Source organism: Apis laboriosa, unplaced genomic scaffold (assembly GCF_014066325.1).
Source record: "Apis laboriosa isolate Shangri-la unplaced genomic scaffold, ASM1406632v1 scaffold99_cov153, whole genome shotgun sequence".
Classification (NCBI taxonomy): domain Eukaryota; kingdom Metazoa; phylum Arthropoda; class Insecta; order Hymenoptera; family Apidae; genus Apis; species Apis laboriosa.
Window position 1 is genome coordinate 261,230 of NW_025224965.1, and position 26,787 is coordinate 288,016.

At 31.4% G+C, this 26,787-nt stretch overlaps 1 protein-coding gene across 1 annotated transcript in view; it reads right to left on the minus strand.

Annotated features, from left to right (window-relative positions):
* Positions 1–228: 228 nt before the first annotated feature.
* Positions 229–26,787, minus strand: part of LOC122719697 — a 200,775-nt gene continuing 174,216 nt past the window's right edge. Inside the window, exon 6 of the mRNA XM_043945740.1 lies at positions 229–307. Within this exon, the coding sequence (XP_043801675.1) occupies positions 273–307 (35 nt within the window). The 3' untranslated portion in view covers positions 229–272. The remainder of the gene's footprint in view (positions 308–26,787) is intronic.

The window sequence follows — 26,787 nt, forward strand, 5'->3', positions numbered from 1 at the left end:
AATCTCGAATTCACGTCAACGGTGACGTTAATGTATGCCGATTACTCCACGAGATCCGTAAAGTCCAATCTGTCGTGATAAAATTACCACTTACTTGTTTTAGCGCTGGATGTGACCACGGTCAATTTTATATCTCTTGGAAAATTATAAACAACAAATTATTATGTTGTCCATTCAAATGTATGATATTTATTCTTCTTGTAATTTTATTTTTATTACGAAAATTTTCCACTGGATTCCACTCGATTTTAGAATAATCAGAATATCCCTTCTTAAACATCTGAATCCTCGATGATTCTTTTCCATTCTGAAAACAATATTGGATAATAGTAGACTGGATTAATAATTGATTAATTTCGTGAATAATAATATGATTACACATCGATAAAAGATTATTCCTTGCTACGATTACTTGAACAGTGTTACTCGGACAATTGTCGTACCATCTTGTATTATCCATACGAGGTACAAGGAATAAGGGAACGGGACAAAGAAAGGACGAGTGTCTGATCGGCAGACACGACGAGATTTGACGAGGATCGCTAGGGTTTGGAGTACCTTTGATCCGCGCCGGTGTGCAATAGTCAGCAGACGCCTGTACTGAGTCGAGAAAGTACAATCGATAAGTTCGTTGGCCGATCTTCTTTTCCGGGGATAACTACCACTCCGTTTCCTGCTGGACGAGCAGTCTAACAGAAGTGACCCACGGTGCCAGGAATCTTCCGAACGGCCGATCAATAATCCGGGCCTGGATGAGAGGGAACATTGACAACGCCGTGGGAAACGGCTGATAACTAATAACTCGGGGGGGGCCCTAACGGGGTCGATGCCTTTGAATCGGTTGGAAAGGAGACCACGCCGAAGAAAGCAAATTTAACCCCTTTATACTCTGACGTTTCGCTCTGTCCATTCATTCGCAATGGCAGGCCATCGGACACCTTCTCGATCCAGCCACTGTTCGATACGTTTTTATCGTCCACGATTGTTACGTACGAACAACGTATCGTCGTGTTCTTCTTCTTTCTTTTCAATTCTGTATGTGTCAGAATCTTGGGAGGTAAAGGTTTAAATTTTATTTTATTTCGAGCTTTGTAACGATGGGTTACAAGCTATGAGTTTGGTTGAAAAGGAGAGTTTAATAAAATATTACACGTAATGATTTCAAATGATCTAGAATATCTTTGTCGTATTTTAAACGTATTTCTTCAAATACATTTAGGTATTAATAGTTTAGTTTTCTTGTGTTGTGTTTACTCATATTCTAACTCTCTTCGTTGTTGTACTGCTTTGAACGTGATAACAAAAGGCAAACATAAATATACAAATCTAAAATTTGTTTATCTGCGAATACAAAAGAGTACGAAAGTAATGTATTCAAAGAACATGTATTCTCAACTTCAAAAATTGTATTATATTCGAAAAATTGATAACTTCTTCGTGTCAACGTGAAATAATAATTTCTTTCTGCGCTTCATTATTCGAGAAGAAGAATTTTTATAGAATTTTGAACCATTAGTAATGTTACAATAAATTATAATGATTTAAAATTTAATCTAATCTGCTTTACTTATCTCTGATAATTAGATTAAGAAAGTTTAGAAAATTTAATCCACACGATATGCAAAATAAAATATCCAAAGGAAAGTACATCATAATGTTTCAATTCTTCAAACATACCTTTATTAATTCTGTTAATTCTTCTCATAAAAATTCTCTAAACAAATCAACATAATTCAATCTATCTTTGATCTCCAATCCTCGAACAAGAATAAATGATACTAAACTTAAACCAGATCATCCTCCTTCCTCCTATTCACCCTTCAAACACACTCCATCCCCCAATATCAATCGATTAATTTATCCTTAATCACATCTTCTGAAATTAACCAAATCTTCCCTCGATAACGAACTACGTACTTGTAGCATACTCATCCCCCCCTCTGCTCAACAGCGTACAAGTTCAATAACGTGCTCGCACACGAACATTATGCACGAGTACAAAGTAGGTTTTTGGTAACGTGATAGATTGTCGTGTAACTACGCGAAAAGGGCGTTATCGAGGGCCGCGTTGGGCGCAAGGCTCTTGACACCACTGAAAGATAACCAACAGCCGAATAGCCCCGAGTCCTGACGGGCCGGATGAAACTTAGATCACTTGCCTGCCGTTCGTGAAGATAAACTCCCCGAGATAAACTCGAGGATCTTGGAAAACCGCGGCAAGACCGATGGTTTACGCTGTCTCCGCAGTGCATCGAGACTCGATTCTCCGTTTCGCTCGCTTCCAATTCTCCCCTCCCTCGGCTGGCTTCTCGCTGTTGCTACCCCTGCTGTCTTCTCTTCTCGAGATCGGCATCGGTGTCTCATCAAGATGCATCCACTCGCGGTATATTCGTTCTGCATCAGCTTTGCCCATCCGTGAAAACTGTTTCGCATCAACCCTTTCGATTATTTTATTTATTATTGCTATGTTCCTTGCCAAACAGTGATATCACACTTTCCCCATCACAGGGGTGAGAAATTATATTTTTTTGTGTTTTCGGGTATTGATTTTGATAAATGAAAAAGTTTATCAGTATCAATTGTTGAATAAGAAAGGTAAAGATAAAAGATTTTTGCTAAGATACTTTTACTTAATTGGCTAAAATGAAGTATAAACTTATAGTCAAAACATCTTTTTTGGGAAAATTAATATAAAATAGTGAAATATTGGGAATAAAATGGAAGGAAACACAAAATAAATTTCCAATATTAATAAATTGTCTCCTCGAGCAGTAACAAATTTGATAAGAGAATAAATAAGCTAATTTTTAATTGACTTTACTAATTTTTCATAGAAAATTGCATTTGTTTAATAATTCTTGATTCATATTTAAAAAATATATATATATACACTATAAAAATATCTTGAAATGATTTTTATTTAAATTTAAGGACGATGATTCATCCTCGAGGTAATTTTTCTTGGACATCAAAGACCCAATGAAATTCGTCTTTGTAATATCGCAAATAGAATCGGAGTAAATCGTACGGACGCTCAGTCGGCAGTAAACTCGAAATGGCTCCCGTCGCAAAGTACGCCATAAGCCCGATCGATCTTTGCATTTACCGTGACGTTTTACCTCGTTCCTCAGAATTATTTATTCCTTCTGACGACGTCTCGTCGAAACGTTGATTCCTTAGCAAAGTAGCTAGTCACGCGTAAACTTACGTATTTTAGAAAGATAAAGAATCAAATATACATTGAGCAAGACTGTACGAGATGTTCTAATATGAAAAAGAATAATAAAATATTACGAAAAATTCTACTTTTTCGAAATTTTGACGAAGGAAAAAGCTTGTTGGTCACACAATCTGATGAATACGAGTGGTAGAATTATTCTAACTTCATCAACGAAAAATTTTCTCTGTATAATCTTATTTCTATCTCGTTTATATCTAATTTATATTTAATTCCATTGATTAAATGGATATATTACTCATGTAGATTAATGCTTTGTAGTAAATCTTCATTTGTGTGTGTCTGTTTTTTTTTTTTTTTATTAATGAATGAGTTAATAAAAAGTTTAATAAGCAAATGGAAACCAAAATCTCTCATGTTGTTTAATGCGTTTTTTATACGATTAAACACTAATGAGAATTAGTTTAAAACTCGATTCTGGAAGAACTATTTTCTTCGATAGCGAATCGTATAAAGATAATATTCAAAATTAAACGATTTAAATTAATTATCCAATTTTTATAAAAAAAAAATTCAAAATAAATAATACTCGAATTTCTCTCTAATTATATCCATAAATACACAAATTGGCATTCATTATATTCATCGTTTCGAATTGTTCTTCTTTCGTTTCCATTAGACGAAGCAAGACAGAAATAGAATGAGACTTCTTCTATCCCCCTTGCACTCTGTTCCTATCTCGCTTCATCTACCGCGAAATGCTTAAAATGCTTCCAACTCCTTAACCAACCTCTTAACGTACATGTATATAAACTTTTCTCATCATTTTGATATTCAGAATCTATCCTCCACAAATATTTCACATTTTTACAAACAACGTAAAAATACAATATTCTCAAAATTTGTCATCCTGACTGACCAACAATCTTGACCAAATATCCATGATTCTGTTTATGGACATCAAAAGTCGTATACACACAGTTCGACAATAAACGTTAAACATCGATTACGGTAATTGGAGGGAGGGAGGGAGAGTTGAAGAGGAGGGGGGTCACGTTCGTTGCGGCTATAATACGTACGGGAACCGCAGCCGCATAAGCGGGCAAATTCATGGCTGTATATACGTTAAATAATCCGTTTAACGATCGACGTGGTTCGGGCGAGGGCTTACGTACGATATAAAACAATCCTGGTTTTATCAAGCCACGCGACACCGATTTACCTGTATTTCTCTTCTAACCGGCTCTCGAACGTAACGTATTTCCGTTCGTTATTAATTATTCGATGTGCGACAATGGAATAGAAACAGTCGTTGTAGTCGTTGGTCGAGTGATTCGATACATTTCCAGCACGGTTTTTACGGAGTATTAATCGCAGTGTCGCGAAGAGGAAGAGAGAGAGAGAGAGAGAGGGAAAAAAGGATGTACGGAAACGGAAGAAATGGAGCGGATAAAACTGATGACGGATGTACGTGTATTAACAAGAATGAAAAAAAAAGGAGACGATTAATAGCATTCTTTTATAAGAATGTTTGTTTAAGGAATTATCTATCCGTGAGATTGATTTGCTATTTATTGTATTATATCCAAGGTAAAAAAGTATGTTTTATTGTTGTGTTTTAGAAGTTTTGTATTTAAGAGTTTTGATATCTTTAGAATTATTTCTTTAAGTGCTATGTTCTTTCTAAACTTTCAAAGAAGCTTAGAGGAGAAAATTTTTCTACTTTCATAAATTTAAAAGATATTAAATTATCAAAATTTTGTACAATATTATTAAAATTTATTTGATTTAAAATATTTCATAAAATATTTTAGATAGAAAAAATAATAATATATTGTATTGATATAATTTGAAAATAATAATATTTTACACGTTTCGTAACAATTGTGATTTTCAAAAATAATCTATCGGTTGGTTTCACGTACAACGTTATCCGCTAATAATAGCTTAGCTTTAAAACGATAGATAGCGATAGAACCAATATCACGATAACGGAAATCTGGTTTTAACCATTGAATGCTTTTCATCGATATTGTTTCTTCCTCCATTTATACGAGTTCAATTTTACGATATATTAAAGTATCTGAAACGACGGACAACAGATAATTAGAGAATTATAATTATGAAAATTTTATGAAATAGCTCTTTGAATAGCTGATGAATATAATTATTATTATTATATTGATAAGTATTCGCTCGAATACGCATAAGGAAAAGATAGAGTAATTGTGTTCTATTGTTATTGATCAAAGAGTGAAATCTTTTGTTTCACGAAGAATAAACTTACCAATTAAACATATTTTTATGTAGAAAATATGCATGTATTGTATTTGCAACTTTAAAGATAAAATCAGGTTGTAAATTCATATATTAACTTAATTGTAATTTTATTCTACAAGAGACAAGGAAAAACGAATTAAAAGAAACTTGATTAATATATTTATAAACCAATTATTGAAATAATATCATTATGAAATAAAACATGATATTAAAACGAAAGATTGTATTGATCAGACAATTTTTATTTTTATTTCTTATTTTTTTTTCATAATTTTGATGCACTTTATTTAAAATAAATCACATATATTATTAAATCATCAAATGACACGAAACTAATTATTTTATTAACGTAAAATAGCATTGAAACTCCTTAATTAACAAAAAACTCACGTTTCATAATATTTTTAATTCCTAATTTCTTTTTTCTACACGTTTCACTCATTTATTCCGTAAAGAGGCGGAAAGAAGAAAACACTAAAGAAAAAGGTTAAATGACGGAGAAATTAAATCAACAATTAGCAAGGGAAATAACTTCATTTCACAAAATTGAACTTCTAATAAAGTAAATTAATTTTCATCTTCCTATCCACTTCTTTTCCTCTTCTCTCCCATCCCCTCTATCCTTTACTCCTTAACATAACATCAACAAACACACATAAAACGAAGGTGATTCGTCATATTAAAATTAATTTGACACATTCTTAGAGGCGAGACGAGGAATGTACAGGACACAGATCGATCATTTGCAAGATATCACGATTCGAAAATTTAATTTATACGACGCGACAACACGCGAAGCTTTGAGGACGAACGCGGCGTGAAACGAATTACGCACGGCAAGTACATAACACCGGCAAACAGAGCTGAATTCCAATATTGTGAATCGGTGAACGGGCCAGTAAAAGAAAATCGAGTGGGAATTCTTGAGCGTATCCCTTTCATCGTTCTTTTTTCACTGATTCTGATTCATACGCGAATTTTTCTATGTGCTTTTGTTCGCAAAATTTTTTTCCCCTGGAACGTGTTCACCTTGAATCCCCGCCCAGAATTTTGGCGCATGATTTCCAGTTTTCCCGATTAATTTATACGCTCGAATATAATATACCTATGTGTGATAGAATTTTTGGACGAAGGATAATCTGATTAATGTGGAAATAAGAAAAGAATAAACAAGTTTTCTTTGCGTCAATGTAATCGTTTGTTGTTGTATAAACTAAGAATATAGAGACTTGTATTAATAGTTTATACGTATCTCGTGCAAATCGTAGAAAAGAGGACTACGATATTGAAGACTTGTAAACTGCTGTTCGTTCGGATTTGAAGATTACTGCTTGCTTGAACTACGGAAGATCGAAATAGATTTCTTTGATATTTTCAGAATTATTCAAAGCTTATAGATATTTTTTCTCAATGGTAGTGTGTATTTTTAAATTCGTAGTAATAAATTATTAGGAATATTAATAGTGTTGAAAATCCAAGACTAAACCTATTAAATTGATTCATACGATTGATTTTATATTTTTTGTTTATGTATATTTTTATGTATATTTTCATTAATTTTCTATTCAATCCTTGTCAAATATTAACTTGTTAAATAAAATATAATATTTTTATCCTAATATATTGATAAATTAAATTTGCATTAAAGTTTTTAATATTAACATGCAAGGATAATTTTAATATAGCATTAAAAGCCGTTGCCGTTAAAATTTATCGTATTCCGTTGAGAACTGGCGTTTGCCGTAACTTTATTCGTTCTTTTTCAACAAAAAGAGTGAAACAAACGGAATTTCATTTTGAAACGTTTCATCAGAAACTTTGTTGCCTACCGTTAACGAGATAAAACGATTCGAGGATAAGCGGCGAACTATTACATTCTTCATTTTTGAGGACATTAATCATTTTCACGGAGCATTCGTTGGAATCGATTTCGAGATTCATCCCGGATATCACGGTAAAGAATCATATACTTTTACACGGGCAAGCAGTTTCATAAATAGCATATCGCGCTATGCGTTTGGTTTATCTTGTTCGAAAGTTTCTCGAATAAACGCAGAGCGAATCGTTGAATGGATTGAATTCATTTGAAACAAAAAACAATAATATAATCGTTGAATGATGTTAATTCGAAAGAAAGCGATAAGAAGTTTAAAGGGATCATGATGAAGTAATATGTTCGTTAAGAAAAAAAATATAATCTTAATATAGATTATATTATATATATATATACTAACATGAAATGTTAGAATATTTTATTTGATTTATAATCGTGGATATCAATTAATTAAAATAAACATATATACTGAAAATCCAATATACGAAATAATTAATTTGATATTATTAAACTTAAACTATCGTATTGCATTAAAATTTTTCGAATAATTTGTATATTAATTCATTGACTGGAAAGTATAATATAATGATTATAAATTTTATTAAATGTGATTATATATATATAATAAATATATATGTATGAAAGCATTAATGAATCAAAAGATATTACTCTGTGTATGAAAATTATTACACAATTTAATTTATAAAGAAGATTTAATTAACGAGAAATTATATAATAATACAAAATGAAATCAACAATATTTAAGGATAAAGCATGTGAAAATGATTTATTTAATATTTTATATGAATAATTGCTAGTTTATAATTAAAGCGGAAAACAAAATAATTATTACGTTGACATTAATTTCACTTTTATAAATGAATATTATTTAATATTACTTAAGTATTTAATTATAATATAATAAATACTTTTCAAATAATATTATTATATTTATTAATATGTTATAATTTCTCAAAATTCAAAATTAAATCAATTAAATATGACAAATTTCCAATGTTATTATTTATAAAAATATTATTTATATTATTTAATTTCACAAATACTATCATTATCCGAATTTTATTTTTCCAAGAAAAATCAAATTCTTTGACACGTATTTCAAAGACTTATTCATGTTTGATAGATGACACGTATTCAACACTATTCTTATGACTTGATTAATTTATGCTCTGTGATTGATTAATGTTTTTTTTATTATTAATAATTCCGTTAACAAAGCCGTAACGAAAGAAAAACTGTTGCTCAAAATCATTTTAGGAATCTCCAAGTTACACTTTTGGCATATCCTGTATATAACATCAATGATATATACATTAAATCCTCCAATTTTATGGTGGTAAATTTGAGGCTTTGCTGAATTTGAATTTTGAAAAAAAAAAATACAATATTTCAAGTGTAACGACACGATAGAATGAATGCTCATATCGTTTGAACCTTTGACCCGATGAGGCTAGCTTTTCAATCGTGGATGTAACAGTATGCCCCACCCATTTCCATACATACGTTATGTACGTTTTTTTTTATCGACACAAACTATTTGAAAAAAAAAGTTAGGTCATTTATTCAGCGAACCTGTTGCCTGGTAGCAATCCACTTTTACAATTCTCTGATCACTAGAAAGTATGAAATAAAACTATCGTTCTGGCTTTTCGATTCGTTAGAAACGGATCTACACTTTTTTTTTTTTTTTTTTTTTGAATGCACACTGCAAAGAATTCCAAAAATAGGGACGGTTCCGACATTCTATTTCATTCATTTATTTTCAAACGATGCACAAACTATTTTATTGGGAATGCTTCAATTTTTTTCAAAACTTTGTGCCGATGATTTTTTCGAGATAGTTCAGTTATTAATATTTCTGACAAATATGAATGCAAATATATATGTCGATCGGATTTGTTTTAAGGCTTATGGAAAATTAAATACTTTTTCATGAATCTGTAAAATATTAAAATTTATATATAGAATACAATCAATAACTGAGATACATATTGCAGATAAAATTAAACAAAAAATTATTACAAAAGAATTTTGTAATATTCGACGAGAAATTTTTTTCCTCTCAAATTCATCAATGATTGATTTTTTACATACAATTTTTTACATGGATTAATTGCTCGTGTCATTCTAAAAAAGGTAATAACATTCTTAAAATAATTTAACATTAAGATTCTTCCATTTAAGAAGAAAATCATTATAGCAATTGCATTTTCTATCAACATCCAATACACCCAAGAAAAAGAACGCATCACAGAATAATAAACGTTTGTTTAAAAGTATACGATTTTCGTTTACAATCTTTCTCTAATTTCACTTAAAAACAAATCTGTATCGTTCCAATTAAAACTCACCATATTCAATTTCAAGACCTAAGATGATACCTCGTTCGAGGCTTCACACGGGTCAAAGCGTTTTCCCCTTTAAAGCGGAAACGCGTGCACATGCTTAAAATGATGTCGCGTTTACGCTTTGCACTGGATCTGAGCGCCTTTTCCACGGCACGCTCCATTAAGAGGCCGTTTCCTCTCGCGAGCATCGAGGGCGTCGGGCGCCAGAAGGAAGAGGAGGCGATTGGAGGCGGCGAACATCAGTCAGCATCACTTGTCATCGTTTGAGCGATGAGCAACGCGCCGGTTTACACGCCCTCACTTCCGACAGATATTATGCGAAACGAGGGGAGGTGTTCCTCCTGCTCCCCTTCCCCTGACGCGCCTTTTGCGCGGCTATAAATTTATGCTTCACCCCCTCGAGAGAAAGATGCGCGAGGAAATAGTGAATATCGTGGAAAGAAGGGAGCCGAAGACGCAACGGAACTCGCTGAGTAATTTACCGCATTAATAATATCCGAGAACCGACTCTTCTTCTGAATATACCACTTAATCCAAGAGTGAAGTAAGACGGGTATATAAGTACTCGTCGCTGCACCAACTTCTTGCGGACACTTCTCATCGGGAGTACTATCCACTTGTAGTGTTAATTTATATGTCGTTTAAAATTCAATGTTGTTCTTTCTTCTAATATTAGAGATTATAAATATTTCATTATTTTTACTTATCTTTTTTTTTTATTCTTTTCTTTATTGTTCATTGTAACGGTTGTCTTAAATCTTAAGAGAGTGTTATTTTCAATTTGAAGAATTTTCATATTGATTCTTATATTGATATGTTTTTGGAAATTTAAAGTTTTGTATTTGCATTTTAGAAAAAGTAATTATGTTAATTAATAGTATTAATTATTTCTGGTGTATGTGCTTATTAAAATAGATTTTCTTTCTGCAATTATTATTCGTAATTTTATGTTATATTGTTTGTTGTTGGAAATATGTATATAGAATGATTGATTATTCATTCTGCACATTTTCATAATAATAATTGATTATAAAGTGAATAATAATTTTGAAATATGGAATTAAATTTCTTGATACTTCGCGTAAATATACTCTTCTTTTATAAAATTCATAACCTTCAACAAGGAAAACACGAAAATACACATTCCCTCATTAAAGATAACAATCGCTAGTCATTTCGAAATAAATAATGCAAAGAAATCTTATCCAGAGGAAAAATGAAGAGGAAAAGCGTATAATGACGAATGATGCTGCAAAATAAAAATCATAGTACTGAATCCTTACTTTTTTCTCGTGCGCTCACTTGTTTATTCGACGTTCCATTATCTATCCCAATAGCGGAATGGTATATCCATATATTGTTGACCTGGATGCTACAATGTGATTCTGCACCAACATTTCCCGTTTCGTTCTTCTTCTTTTTCGTTTCTTCTCTTTCTTCCTGCAGTCTCGTTTCTCTTACCTCATATTCGAGAATCAGGACACAGGGAGGGCCCCAGCTATTATTCCGGGGAATCACTTTATTCCGATTATTTCCAATCTGTCGACGATAGGTGGCGTTTTATGTGGTCATGGAGCCAGCTGACTCGATTGCTAGGATGGTTACTGGCTCTGCTCACTGGTTGGCTGAAATGTTAGGCAAGGAAAGGGTTCATATTGGCAGAACCAGAAATCGTGGATTTAGTGGTGGTGAAATTTTTTATGTTTTTGAAATTGATGACGAAATGGAATTTGGAAATCTTTGATGAATTATTATATAAACATTGTAGAAAACTAATATTAGTATTTATAAACAATGAGATTTGAAATTTTTTTAGAATTTGGAATTTTAAAAAATATTTTTTAAAACTTTCGATTAATCGTATTATATAATATAATAGAAAAGATAGATGTGTGAATTCAACAAATTGCGTGTCTCTAATATTGGAGACCTCAAATTGTGATGGATTATTTATAAAACTGTCAGAGAGGGATTTTCTGTTTGGTTACTTCTTTATATACACAATTATTCTGCTTGGAGTATAATTGATAATATCGATTGAATTTTTTTTATATTATAAAATCATTTTAAAATAAAGTTTGTTCTGCAATGCTTATCTTAATTAAAAAAATTGCACGTATATTCAATTTTTCAAATTTTCGATAAATTTTATCGAAAGTGATTTTATTTAACGATTAGAAATGTTAGATTTTTTGAAAATAAGATTAGTTTGCAAACGAATGCAATCATTTGTATGCTTTTACGTTGACAGTAACTGGGCTTCAACACCCTCGCAAATATTGATTTTCGCGAAAATTGATTTGGACAAGTGTTGCACGATTCAAAATAAGCTATTCAACATTTTTTATCATTCGTTATTTGTACAATCTACGTTTAATCGAAAACCAGTTTCTCTCTATAATAAAAATTAAACAATTTTGATTTCTTTAAAATTCATTTAAAAGAAATCAATGCAATTTTTTTAAAATTATTGGACAAATACAAAAATTTTATTCAAAGTATCATATATTTCTTGGTGGCTCGGGTCAGATCTATTTTAGCACTCGCCAAAGTGCTCAAGAAAGTTTGTAAATCTGTGTTGCGATAAAGCTATTTACGAAACGTACTCCACATCGATACCTTCAACCGGAATCCAACAGCTATCCCGGTACAACCGAAATCGATATATCTTTTTTTGTCGAATCATCGCGCTATGATGGCGGTTCCCGGTTTTATGTACTTTATTCAACGGCGGAATTCTCAGAATCGCGAGAGATTCGATGTTGGGAAAGAATCAACGAACATTGGAACATCTTCCGGCCGAGAGCTGATTCAGTGGTAAAGTTCGAAGCCACAGTCGTGAAAGAAATATACAAGGAACGAGGATCCCCTTTCCATCGATGGAGCCGACCAGTCTGATCCATGAAAAGGGCCAACTCCTCGTTGAAACGAGGCTTCTTACGAACTATCGTTATGTACCTTCCACCGTTTCCCGGCTTCTTTTATGATCAGTGAAAAACAATTCGTCTCGTATAAAACGACCGACAATTTCTAAAGTAATTGACCACCAGGGATAGAAACTCAGGCCTGTCTCTTTTTCTGAAATTAGTATGATTTTTGCACGTGTGGGATTAAGGATTCGAACGTTTAACTTATTTATGGGAATAGCTGATTTGATGATTCGTAGATATCTATTTTGTATCAATTATTTACGATTTGAAAAGTAAAATGAAAGTTGTAAATAAATATTTTTGATCGTAATTAATATTGAATAATAAAGTTACGTATACAATATAAAAGTAAGTATTTTCTTCAGAATTTTATTAAAGGAAATTATTTTCTTCTTCAAGAGATTAAAAGTATTTGATATAAAACTTAAGTCTTAAGATATACAATTATTAATACATAGTTATATAAAATAATTATATGCAAGATAAATTTGCAAATGACAATAATGAATTGTCCGTTGCAATCTTTTGATTTAAAATTAAAAATGTTTGAGAAGAATTATGTAAGAGATTCTGAAAAAGAAATTTAAGAATTTAATTAAATTTCAACTTCATTATAAATTTTAATTCTAACTGACAAACTTAAAAAGAAATTATATATATAATAAATATAAATTTATTTAATTTATTCTAGAAACAATAAATATAAAAGAACAATTATAAATATAATCATATAAATACTTACTTATTAATTCACATTGCAAAAAAACAGATCATCCACATTGATTGTCTCTCCGTATATTTGAAAAAAAATCGATGAATCGTATGGCTATGATCTGGTTTCGAAAATTTAAACCGTAATCTTTCTCATTCCAAATCTACGCCGCTACTTTCGATTCTTTTTCTCAAAGTGCATCTCCGTCACAGATCGGTATCTCTGGCTTCCATTAACCATACCTTTGATCCATGGCTAATTAAAGCTTCAGAAGTGCTCACACGCAGCAATCGCTTCTTCAATGTATCTTTCTCTCTCTTTTGCTCTTGTCCCTCTTATCATATCTCCTTCTTTTTTCCTCTTGTCCCTCACTCGTCTGTTCGGGCTCGAATCATATTAGCAGAGATATTTAGATCTATTGTATACGATGTTTCGTAATATGGATGAGACCCAGTTTCCAAGAAAAATTCTAACGATGGAGCGGAAAGAGTTGGAAGTATCATCGAAATACGACAGAGTATTCTAGGTCAATAAAGGCACTTTAAGTAGTAGAAACGTTATTGGCAAGTTAGAATTTAATAAAATATATTGGAAATAGGTAGTGGAAGTTTCGAATATGTAACTTATCGTTGATTCGTAATCATTTGTATATATACACGACACGAAATAAAATTGAGGTTCACCTTTATATCGATTATTGATCACTATAATTCAATAAATTCAACTCAATCAAAATAAAACAAATATATTGAAAATCAATATTTTTTCCATGATATATAATACAAGAAATATATAGTCTTCATAATATTTTCATAGATTGTTTTTCAAACTACATATAACGAAATAAAAAACAATTATAAAAAAAATAAGTCGAAGAAAATATATTAAAATATATCACTTTTTTATGGAAAGAAATGATATAATTTTTTATTTAAGCTTTCTTATATTTTCTTATATTATATTATATTATTATACACAATCAAAGAAAATGAGATATAAAATTTATAAACACATCAATTTTGTCATATTAAGCTTTTCTTTAAATTAAAAATCGTATGCTAAAGACTGACAAGGCGAGGAACAACCAACTCCAATTCCACCCCTTTCTAGATACTCGCGTATATCACGCTCGCCTCTTTACTTTGCAAAAACGAGTTTTCGAAGTACTTTACACGTAACACAGTATATACGTTCGAACGTGCATCTCCGTTCGATTAGCGAGAGGAATTTGAAGGCAGAATATCAGTGCGGCGAGGTTTCCGGTGGGCAAGAGACACGGCACGATTTATACCGTGGCTTGACGGCGAAGCGTGGAAGCCATTGAGGAAAGCTTTCGAGGTGATCGAAGCTCGTTGTAGCGACGATATATCCTAGCCAGTTCGATGCCTCTCCCACTTCGATTCCTCGCAGTCAGCATCGTCGAAATACGAGCGTTACGATCCGGAATCGAGGGTGAAAACCGACTTCGGGAATACTTGCTGCGCTGTAAAATGTATAGGGGATCGTACGCGCGAACATGCTTCCGTGTATGTACAGGGTGTCTCGTTATAATCTAACCGGATGTCATTATCGTGAGATTTATTTATATTTGAAAGAAGGAAAAATAAAAAGATGTATGAGAGATGATATATTTATATCATATATTTTTATTATATTTATATCAATATTTATTCTCAAAAAGAGAAATTATTCAATGATTTATTGAATGAGAATATTCATTTAGAAGTTGAATTGATAAATTTTATTTTTTGCAAATTTCGAATTTTAATATTAATATTTATTTTTATGGATTATTGTTCTTTATGATTTATAAGTGAAAATTAAGATTGGTGACAGTTTTGAGTTTTCTTTGAATTTTTGATTTTTCACTCTTATAATTTGTATTAATTTTATTAAAATGAATCATATATATATATATTCAGTTTGTTATTATTATTTTGAATTATTAATACTAATTTCACTTAATAATTTAGTAAATATAATTTAATAAACATAATTCATGTATTTAATTGCATTCTATTCATTTCTATTCATTTTAGAAAAATTAAAAATTTTGAAGAACAATCAGCAAAGGATTAAATAATATTGAATGATCTTGGAAAATGAACTTATATAGATCATTGAATTTGTCACAGAATAAGTTAGCCTTATTAAATGAAGATATACAGTTCCATTAAAAAGAAGTCAACTTGAAATCCATAATTTTATAGCTAATAATCTAATTTACGATCATCGTAAAATATACTTTTTGAATTAGAGTTAAGTTCTATTTGAAACATTCTTTTTAATAACTTTCATGTTGAAGATTACGTAAATAGATAAAAATGGGACACCCTGTATATCATCGAGCCGGTCGAACTTTGAAAAGGACACTTCTCGACGAGTTGCGTGATTTCACGAAACTGATTATCACCGCGACAATTGCAGCCCGAAGATACACTTCGGTGGAGAAAATAGAATCGATTTAAGAGCTGGAACATGCGCTGACTCGCTAGCTATAATTTATGTTGTGCACGAATGGTTGAAAGTTAGAGAGCGATGGCCACTCATGAATGATTGAAATTGCTCGAATAATTAAATTTGAATATGGAGGGCTTTTGCACATTGTTTCAATGCTTCAATTTCATCGCCTTTTTTTTTTATATGAATCGATTAACGATTTAGAAATTCGTCGATGTTTCACGAGACTGTGATCGATTCGTGAAACGTTGATAAAAATTATATTGACAAGGAACGATATTAAAAATTATCGAATATTCCAATTTAATCCGTACAAAATAATTTATTCTCGCAGGCAAATCATGTTCGAACAATACACGTTTCTTTGAAAGATTTTCCTGAAAGTAGTTTTAATCAAATGTGAATTATATTTCTATTTATTCCTGTAATTGATGTATTTTCCATTTTAATTCGTTCTCTTTGCTGATTATCGGATGCATTTTACTTTAAATTTTAATTTCATTTAAAAAATAAATTTGAAAATTATTTATCAATATAAATATTTGTATGGAAAAAAGAAAGGAAGTAATAAAATTGTAATAAATAATTTCTTTCATTATATTATACATAAATTATAACACAAATTATAAAATATAATTTTCGTGTATAAAATGTTTACGTAGATGAAAATCAATTATTATTTGTTGTAAGAATAATAATATTATTAATATTAATAGATATGAAAGTAATTAACACAACTTTTAGAATTTTTTCTAAAAAATAATTTTTATTTTATAGATAAATAATTTTAAGTGAATTATCAGAAGGATTATTTAGGATTACTTATTAAGTAAAATTGTTGAAATTAATAATATCACATAATATCTGAAAAATTTAAATTTATTGAAATTGAATAACTGTAAAATTATAATTTGACAAAATTCTAATAACAAAAATTTGTTCATCCATTGTTCATCCTTGCAGATTTATCAGAAATAATTCTAAACATATAATTGATTACAATATTTATTTTCTTTATTATTCTTTTTTTATCCGTAGCATATGTAAAATGTACTTCGTAAGCAATCCTCTTATATAAATTGTAAAACAGTTTTCTTTTATCGAAACAATACACATTTGTACATTATACATTCAAAATATTACATAAATTATTGTACATTTACAAAGTACAGTATTTCAATCAATCATGCACTTATAATAAAATTTCGTACATATGTATATGTAACAAATATAAATGGAAAAGAAGCAAATATATTTTTTCATATATGTTTCTATTTCTTCTACGCATACTAACATAAAATAAAGCCTATGTATCTTTATAGAATTATTATCGAAAAATAAATGAAACTTATCTATTATATCTCTAACTCGGTGTAAACTATACATTTGTCTTACATGTACTCGTGTATATACATATAATTGCACCGGAAAAACGAACTCTTTGCACTCCAAATATATATACATATTTTATATATATATATATATATTTTTATTACTTTCTCATAAAATGACTATCGTTCTACTTCCATGATGTCCGACAATTGTGTACATCGCGATTTAAAAAAGTAATAAGACACGTTTCGGTGTTGAACAGAGTAGAAGTAAAACGATGTCAAACGTGTTATAAAAAGTGTATAAAATTGAAAATATTAGCAAATATATAAATAGCAATATAAAAAAATTATAAAAAGTAAAAATACTTAAATATTTCAATATTAATTTTGTTAACTAATAAATATTACATTTCACTACAAATTCACTATTGTAATATACAAAATTCTAAACAAGCAAAAGTTATTCATCAACTCATTTTAGATGAAACAATCGAGTAAATATTACGTAGAAATTGATTTAAAATTGTAACAAATTGACTAAAAGTTATAAACATACTGTGATTCTCATAGTAAATATGAATATTCATCGCTTAAAACGTGCAGCAGTATCACTTGGATTCGGAGTGCAAAGCGTAGTGAAATATACTTCTCGACTACAAATATAATATCAAGCGTGTATCGGTACAAGTATACATACGTGTTCACGTGCTATTCACAATAAAACGATTGGAGTCTCGATCGGATCGCGGAGACCGCGTGATCGACAGATTTGCGCGGGAAAATCAAATTCGGTCGCCGCTAGTCTCTACGAAATCCAATGAAACGCAATGAGTTCTTTTTGTCCAACGCGATTCGTTATTCGACAAAGACGATCGAACGCGAAAACTTGACGCGAGATGGAATGGTTTTTCCATCCTGTGAAAAAATTTGGAATTTGACGTTTTATGATTGAAACTGCAACGCCGTAGGGTATTTATTACCATATTCCTTAACTTTCAGAAAAACTTTTTATTGAAATAAACATTTATATCTATTTTTCAATATATATCCAAAGTTTGATTCAATGTTTTTCTTATCAATACAATTCTTTTCTTTTCAAACGAAATGCTATATACATAAAATAGAAATGAATAAAATATTAAATTTATTTTTATATATAACCATAATCCAAATATATCTTATAGATACAGAAATCGAATCAATTTTTGAAATGAAGATAAAAATAAATAAGTGTCTCAAACTTTTTAATTGTAATAAATAAATTAATAATTAAGAAAAAACTGATTATCTTCAGTTTGATATTTTCAAAATTCATCACGCGAAAAAGTAATTTAAAAGTAATAGTTACAAATACCCTAATGGTATCCATTGGGGACATTTTTCCCGGAATTCAACGCGAAGAAACGGACACGCGAAATCGCGTGGCCGCGTTCTTACGAGTATATATGTATAGACGCGTGGACCGTCGCCGGGTAACTGCGGGAGCATATGCAAATTTACATTGAGAATCCGGAGGAAGACCTATTACGCTCTTTTCCGTGTAGCTTGAACGTTTTGGTGATGTATACATGAGCACACAACGCCGCGGGATGCGCAAAGAAACGAATCTACGTGTAAACTCAATGTGGCTTGCTCGCTGGAAAAATGCGATGGATAGAAAAATAAGGGGAAAAATGATGAAAGGAGAGCGATACAAAGAGTGGCTGAAATTCGATTGCCTGGAGACCGTTGGGAGCGTGTATTGTTGCACTGAAAACGATTCGAGTATGTGGCCAGTAGAGACTTTGAATTATTTGGAATGCACTGATATCCATACACCATTGAGAGTTAAAGAATTAGATTGTCGGAATCTCTCGTTGTAAAGAAAGAAGGATTATTGAATCGTGGAATATTTCGAATCGTGATGCGAGTTGAAAGACTATTTTTATTCGTTTCTAATTTTTAAAGTGCAGCTTGAAATTTATTCAAGTTATTTCAGTTTTATTAAATTGTAGATTTGTACATGAAGAATTTTAATTTTGTGATGTGTAAATTTAAAGAATCATATATAATGCTCAACGTTAATGTTAAAGATTGTTAATATATTGGCACTTGTTAAAGTAAATACTTTGAGTATAGTTAAATTGAATAATTGCTGTGCAATTTCAAGAATCCTCCTTATGTAATATTTGATATATGTATATTATTGTACATATTGTTTTTGAAAATAATTAAAAAATTATATATATATAAAATTTCCGAGAAGATTGAGATTGAAAAATATATCGAATAAGATTAAAATATAAAATTAATTAACTTCTATGTGATTAAAATTTGTCAATTGACAATAGTAATAACATCAGTTATTATCACTTATGCCAATTAATTAATTGTTGAAATTGCCATTCTTGTAGTTGCGCATCACGAGAGTTTCATTCGCTATTCAGGTGCAACGTCATCACTGTAACTTCTCTATGTGGAAATAACGTGTTACTGTATTTATAGTCGCTATATTGTAATACCGTTGAAGCTTCGTTATAACATCAATGATTTAAATTAATGTTAAGTAAGATAGTAGAATCTATAAGACAATAGTAATATTGTTGCTTGCAAGTATATGTAATATGCAAAAATGATTCTTTATATTATAAAAAGACTTATTAAAAAAAAATTAATTAGATTATATATTCTTCTTACACAATAATGTAACAATTAGTATTAATTTCAATAAAATAACAAATTATAAGCTGTAAATTCTATTGAATACATATTTGAATAATACAATTTTATAAATTACAGAAAATTTATAAAATTTTTATTGACTAATTGATTTTTATTATTTATGTCAATTTGAACATTTATGTCGTTCACAAAAATATTGCTAAATATAATAATCTTTAATATTAATCAAATTCTTCTATTATTCCAAGTGACACAAAAGCATTTCAACTCATTTCAAATTATTCCCAAATTCGTTCAACTCAGAAACGAAGTTTCATAAGAGCCAAGAGACCTTCATTCCGCATTTAACGTTCCATCATTATCCTTGACACAGATTTCATAGCTCAGTGTTAGCCAAAAAGGAAGCATATTTTTCCACATAACGAAGCACAACACAAAGGAATTCAAGACTTAAGACTCTTAACCTATTTTATCCACCGGTAGTTGTCGATTCCTGGTGGAACGTTATCATGATAAAATTGTTTGAAAAATAGAGAGTCGAAGGTAAACGGCACTTTGTGGCGCGAACCAGTTAGTTAAGAGGAAAAGGAAAGGCGTATAAGGATGAGGATGGAAGAAAAAAGAAAAAAGAAAAAGGAGCGTGGTGGAGGTGGTTTGCGATCGATATAAATTCATTCTATTATATACGATTTCAGAAATGTCTGTAACACGCGGTTACTCGAAGAATTACAAATGTAACAGGCGGTCAAAGTGTGACATTAAATTTCCATAGGTAGCCATTTAACTCTGGCTTCGGCTGACTGGTTGGCTGACTCGTTCTACTACGCTATTTCGTTACAGAGTGTATAGTTACGTGTTTTCGTTGCTGTGAGGCGACGCTCGATTTACGATTGCGAAAGGGAATCGACCGAACAAGCGAATAGGCTGAAACTTTCGTAAAACTGTTCGAGTCGGAGCCATCGACGAGCTAACTGTGACAGTATAGTTTGCAAAACAATTGAGAGGGTTTGTGCGTTTGAACAATGAACAGGAAGACCAGAATTGTGGAATATACAGAGTGTTCTCGTTGAATTCTACTATTGTTATATATAAAATGGTGAATCAATGTATTACGTGTTTTTCTTTTCAAAAATACAATTATTTCAAATATTTCATGAACCTATTTTGAATATTTATTAATTAATTAATGTATCTTTTTATTTATTTGCAGATATCATATATAATGATAATCATAGTTAATTATTAACCAATTCGAATAAAACATGATTTATCTGAATGAAGAATAATTTTATTAAATAAATGTAGAATTGATAAAAGTATTTTGAGATATATTTGAAATTATATTGTTCTTTAATCATCGAAAAAAATTTCAAATAATTAAAATATTTCTAATTTGAGTGATTTTCACACGTTAATAATATTCGATAGCTCATTAGTGATCCAAGTAAATTAGCTCAGTAATACACGTTGAATTACGTTAATAGATGGCATGTAATATACATTCCAGAGAAACATAATTGTGGTTTATATATAGCATTATTGTGGTTTATCTGGTATATGCGCATACCTAACAGATTTTCCAAATCAAGTTTCGTGAAGAGAAGATATTTTAATATAAATAAAATATCCTATTATCCTAGTATTTCAATTTGACTTTTTTTGAAAGTTTGAAAGTTACTTTATTAACATAATTAAATAAAACAATGAAATAAACAATTTAATTTATTTAAGATATTCTAAATTAATTTAGATTCTCCGATACCATCAATAACCAATATTTCTCCAGAAGCAAATATATTTATCGTATAATTTACTTTGAAAAAATACATAACATATCTTCTGGATATACTCAATAAAATTATCTTAATAAAAAAAGATAAATCTAAAAATTTCATTGTCAAATTTCACTGAGCAATAAATAATTACATATATCAATTTGATTACTCGATAATTTCCTATCAAAAAATACTATTTTATCCATAATGAATTCAAACTATCAGTTAAAAGGATCAATTGTGACGTTTGAAAGGATTAACGAGAATCTTCGGACCCGGTGTTCCAACCTACTAAATGGGTTTAAATCGCGATGTTACCCAGTGTCCACACACACATGAACACACATACGATCCTCCATTACTGGGGGCACAGCGCGCTCCTAATCGAGAGAAGCTTTTCCAGTACGATCTTTCTCTCGTCCAAACAGCTTGAGCAAATGTTCGTAGTATCAATTCACAGCCGGGTTAGTCGTTGCGCCCGCGACGGAAGGGGATCGTTTCCGAGAGGATCGGTCGTTGAGAATGGGGCATAAAGTAGCCAGAGTCCATTACTATGTCTTGGTAAATCGGCATCCGGAGCAAAGATCGCGAGGCGACCTAATACCGATCGTCTTTCTTCCGGCTAATGCGGTGCTTTGCGCGAAATAATGTTCATGCCACGCGTCCTTGAACAGGGGAAACAATTCCAACTGTCGTATAAAACTTCGCGGTGGAATGCGTTTCTGATGTTTTCGTCCTCGTGAAACCGGAACTCGAGGATCCGTTTCCCGCGTTTACGTCGTGCTTCATCGCAGCGGACGGAAGACTGTATTAAATTCTCGGGGAATTATTCTCACGGAAAGGGATGTTTCGATCGTTCTAATTTGTTTGCTGAAAGTTTATGAATCGATCGATTACCTTTGTTCTCTTTGTTCATTTTTAATCTTCGAACGCTCTTTGCAACTCCATTGTTGCGCGATATTTTTATTAGGAAGATATTAAATGGTTTTATCTTTTTTGGATTCTTTTTTTTTTTTTAATATTACGTTTCTTCTATTGCTAAAGATGGTTTATGAAAATATAATGCAGTTTACCGTTTCTTCATTGTGAAAGATTTATTAAAGATTGTTTTTATTGTATTTTCGTGTCTGTCTTTTATTTCGAAACAGTATTGCTTCAATGCCGTCTTTTTTATTTATTCATTTCGAGCACGGATTATAGGATTTTCCTTCTATTATTCCTTCGTATTATTCGTAATTTTTAGGTATCTCTATTATGGAATAATCTTCAAGATAACAAATATCTTCTCACTTTTTAAATAAATGTATGAAATACAGTGAAATTTTTATATCCATGAATTTCAAAATCTTCCAATATCTGGAATCGCAATCAATACTAAATCTCATTGTTTTATATACAAATAGTGAAATATACATGAAAAATATAACAATTATTGATATATTTTCAAGAGATTCATGTATTTAATAATTTACTTTCTTCATAAGATCTACAATCGTTGATACGAGGCCACATAAAAGAATTCAATTATCTCTCAATACTTGAAAAATCCAAGATTCTTTCTCGTCAAATAAATGGCTCGAACAATATCGTCAACAATGAATCCGCTCGTAGTAACGAAATTCTTCAATTGGGAACCGATAAACCAATTACCCAAACCCAAGTAATTCTCGCAGTAAAGAATTCGCGTGTCGATCACCTCTCGTATTTTCTGTAGGTATCGTTACTATGGCACGGAGCCTCCATTTTCTATTTGTTTCGGATAAAAGGTTGTTCGCCTCTGTTTGCCCGTTGTAGCACGCGATTCCGAAGTTAGCAACCGGATAGCATACTGGAAAACTGGTATCCTCGGCGAACAAAAATTCCGCTTTCGAAGCGAGGGAAAAGAGAGACGAAACGCGCGACAGTTATTGCGCGCGCGTTGGAAAGTTCTTCCGTCGAGTTAAAACGCAGCGATGCATGCGCCCTCTAATACACAAATGCGCAAACTAAACGTATCAGACGATTCCATTGAAGAAGATGTTCTCGTAACGAGAATTGAAACGTTGGAGTATAGAGGTTCGCGGTTTTCCTCTCCGCCGAAATGGCGGACAAAGAAGAGAATTTCCGGCGAATCGAGTGTATGCGTGCGAGTTGCCGTGTTTGACGGTTGGAAGGATATTAAGCAGAGCCAGGAACAAAGTTTATTTTGCACCAGTCATCCGAACGACACGAAGTCGCTTCACGCGGTTAACTACTGGTGCCACTTTCGATAGTGGCGCCATCTGTGTCGCTCTCCACATTTGCAGAAGAATAGAAAGGGGGAGAGAAAGAGAGAGAGAGAGAGAGAGACGAGAATAAAGTAACAAAAAGAAATCAAATGGAATGTGAAGAGACAGATGGTTAAAGGAATGGAGAAACACGATGTAAAGAAGAGAGAGAAAGAGAGAAAGAGGGAGGAAGGGAGGAGAGGATGAGTAAAGAGGATGTGGAAATGCGGTGAACAGAGGACAACAGAGAGGCAGCAGTGGTAATTGTTACGGCGACGACGTTTCAGGTAACTGAAAGGTCGTTTCCTTTGTCGCGTTTGTGTGCGAGATGGGAGCCATTCCAGCTCGTAGAAACAGGCACACGTATATCTACCGACTAATAGTGGTATACGTACAATTGCGGAGGATACACAATCATCCGAGCCAGCTTGGAGAGTACACAATATCCCGAAGGGGTGGCGTACCTGCACACGGTATTCGTCTTGCAAACTTTGAACTTGGAGACGTCGAGGGCTTCCTTCCGCGACTTTGGCAGCTTCGACATGTCTGGAGAGTAGGAGAGATTTCAACTTGAGTTAATTGTGGCCCTTTCCGGATCGGACCGCATCTCCATAGGATTAATTTTATACAGAGCGTCTTGGTGAATCGCCATCATTACCGGTAACATGTAAATCCCTTTTGAAGATGGAAGGCAGGTAAGAGGCTTAAAATAAAGTTTCTCTCTGTTTGATGCGCAGAATTAAGAAAAAAAAAAAATGACACGAGATTTACATTGCTACTCGTAAGTATCCGGAAACTTTAGCCGATTGGTATATAATAAATTTTAATAGAAGGAACAAATTTGGAACAAAAGAATGGGTTGAAGTATTAATTTTTTGAAATTCGAATTGTTTATTTATAAATTTAGAGATAATTTATATATTTTTATAATTATATGTGCTATTTGTTCATGGATTAATTTATCTGATTTGAAAACAAAACAATTTGAGATTAAGAAAAGATATTTGAAATTTGAGAGTTAGGAATCATCCTATATAAGTGCTTGGATACTTTTGAGTATTAATGTATAATTAATGAGTGTTAACACATATAATCATTATTATTATTTGCAATGATTGCAAGTTAAGTTGACACATTTTGTATATCATTATTCTTTATTATTATTGGTTTTAATAAAAATAACTTCTTTTATATTAATATAAATATATTAATATAATATTAATATAATATTATATTAATATAATATATAATATATAATTTTTCATTTGTTATAATTTAAATTAATTAAATTATAATTTTATAAAGCAAAATGTGTTAACTATTCGTCAGTGGAAAAAATATCATTAAAGTTATGAACAATGGCATTTAATTAATATCTTTGAATATATCTTTGAATCTTCTTCTTCTTCTTCTTCTTCTTTTTTTTTTTTTTTTTACATATAATCATGTTAAAGCAATCTCGTATTCAAAAAGGGGAGAAAAAATAAAATAACTTATGATATAAAAGGAACAAATATCTTTGGTATTTCAAGACATTGAATGTCAAACGCGCTAATTCCTTTTTTTCTTCAGTATAAATGATATTTTCAACTTAATTTTACAAATAACGTTTCGTTCTTTGTAACATGGCAGTTATTCGTTACAACATTGTAGCATTACTTCTTCGTAAGCTGAACGTACATCAGAGTATTTTCTGGTAACTATTCTACAATTTATCCATGTTTCCGTAAACTCACAATGCATTCAACGTTACCTCTCTCGAAAAAGCCGCATGTACACTTACAAAAATTCATCCCTCATTTTTTCCCCCAAGTTTTTTTCCCCGCGGAAAAATATCTACCAGTATGTTACGCTGCCTTCTACCGGAAACTCTATACATACAAAGCCGTGTGCCGCTTGTAACCTTCGGTATACGGCGGAAAGAAAGATACAATTGTACGAACGAGAAACAGAATTTACGAAATAGTGCACGGTGTAAGCACAACGCCGCGTTGTTGGTTAATGTAAAAAAGGAAAAGAACATTTATCCGATATATTTCACTAGGAATTCATTCCATTCGCGATTAACTTCTTTTCCGTAATAAAATATGAGAAACGAGCAAATGTTTTTCGTTGTTAGAAGCTGTTAAAGAATAGAATATAAATCTTACGTGTAATATAGTTGCACGCATCCCTTTGAAAAGTAATTACAAGATACATTCGTGATATTTGAAAGCTCATAACGAAAACTCTAGATTAATCATGAAATATATTCCTGACTTTATTGACTTTAAATAGTTCTTTTTCTATGTAATATACATAGAAATTTCTCGATTATTGTCAAAAATCAATGGGTAAATATATCAAATATTTATTATCGTGTATTCTCCTTTTTAACTCTTTTAAAACTAATAAAACAATATATATATTAATTTTTATTAAAGATTACCAAATTATATTAATACGTAACAATGAGATATGAAAAATAATGCAGTATTAAAGAATGTTCCAACAATAATAAATATGGATACAAAAACCTAAGAATTGACAAGTATCGTTTTCGTTATGAACCCAAATGATTTACGCGCAAAAAAGGAAAGAAAAAAGGAAAGAAAATCGTAAAGAAGCGTATTCTCCTCGGAGAATTTTGACGCGTATTCCCCTGCCATCAATTTTCGCGATACCTCTTCGTCGACCGATATTTTCCCGATCCTTATATACACTTCTGAATTTACATGCTTAACGTCAATTCATCTTGCTTGACACCACATACGTGTAGCTTTACCTGTTGTCGATACGTTCGCTTTCGTAGAAAAACTCTCTCTTTCTTCTCTCTTTCTCTCTCTCTCTCTCTCTCTCTCTCTCTCTCTCTCTCTCTCTCTCTCTCTCTCTTTCATACTACTATCCTTGTACCTCTTTACGCCTCGTGTAAATGCTCGTGAAGTTTGCCAAGGATTCGGTCCGGTTTGCATGTATCCAATGGATAAAAAGGAATAATGTTGCCACATCCACGGAATAAGACGAGCGAT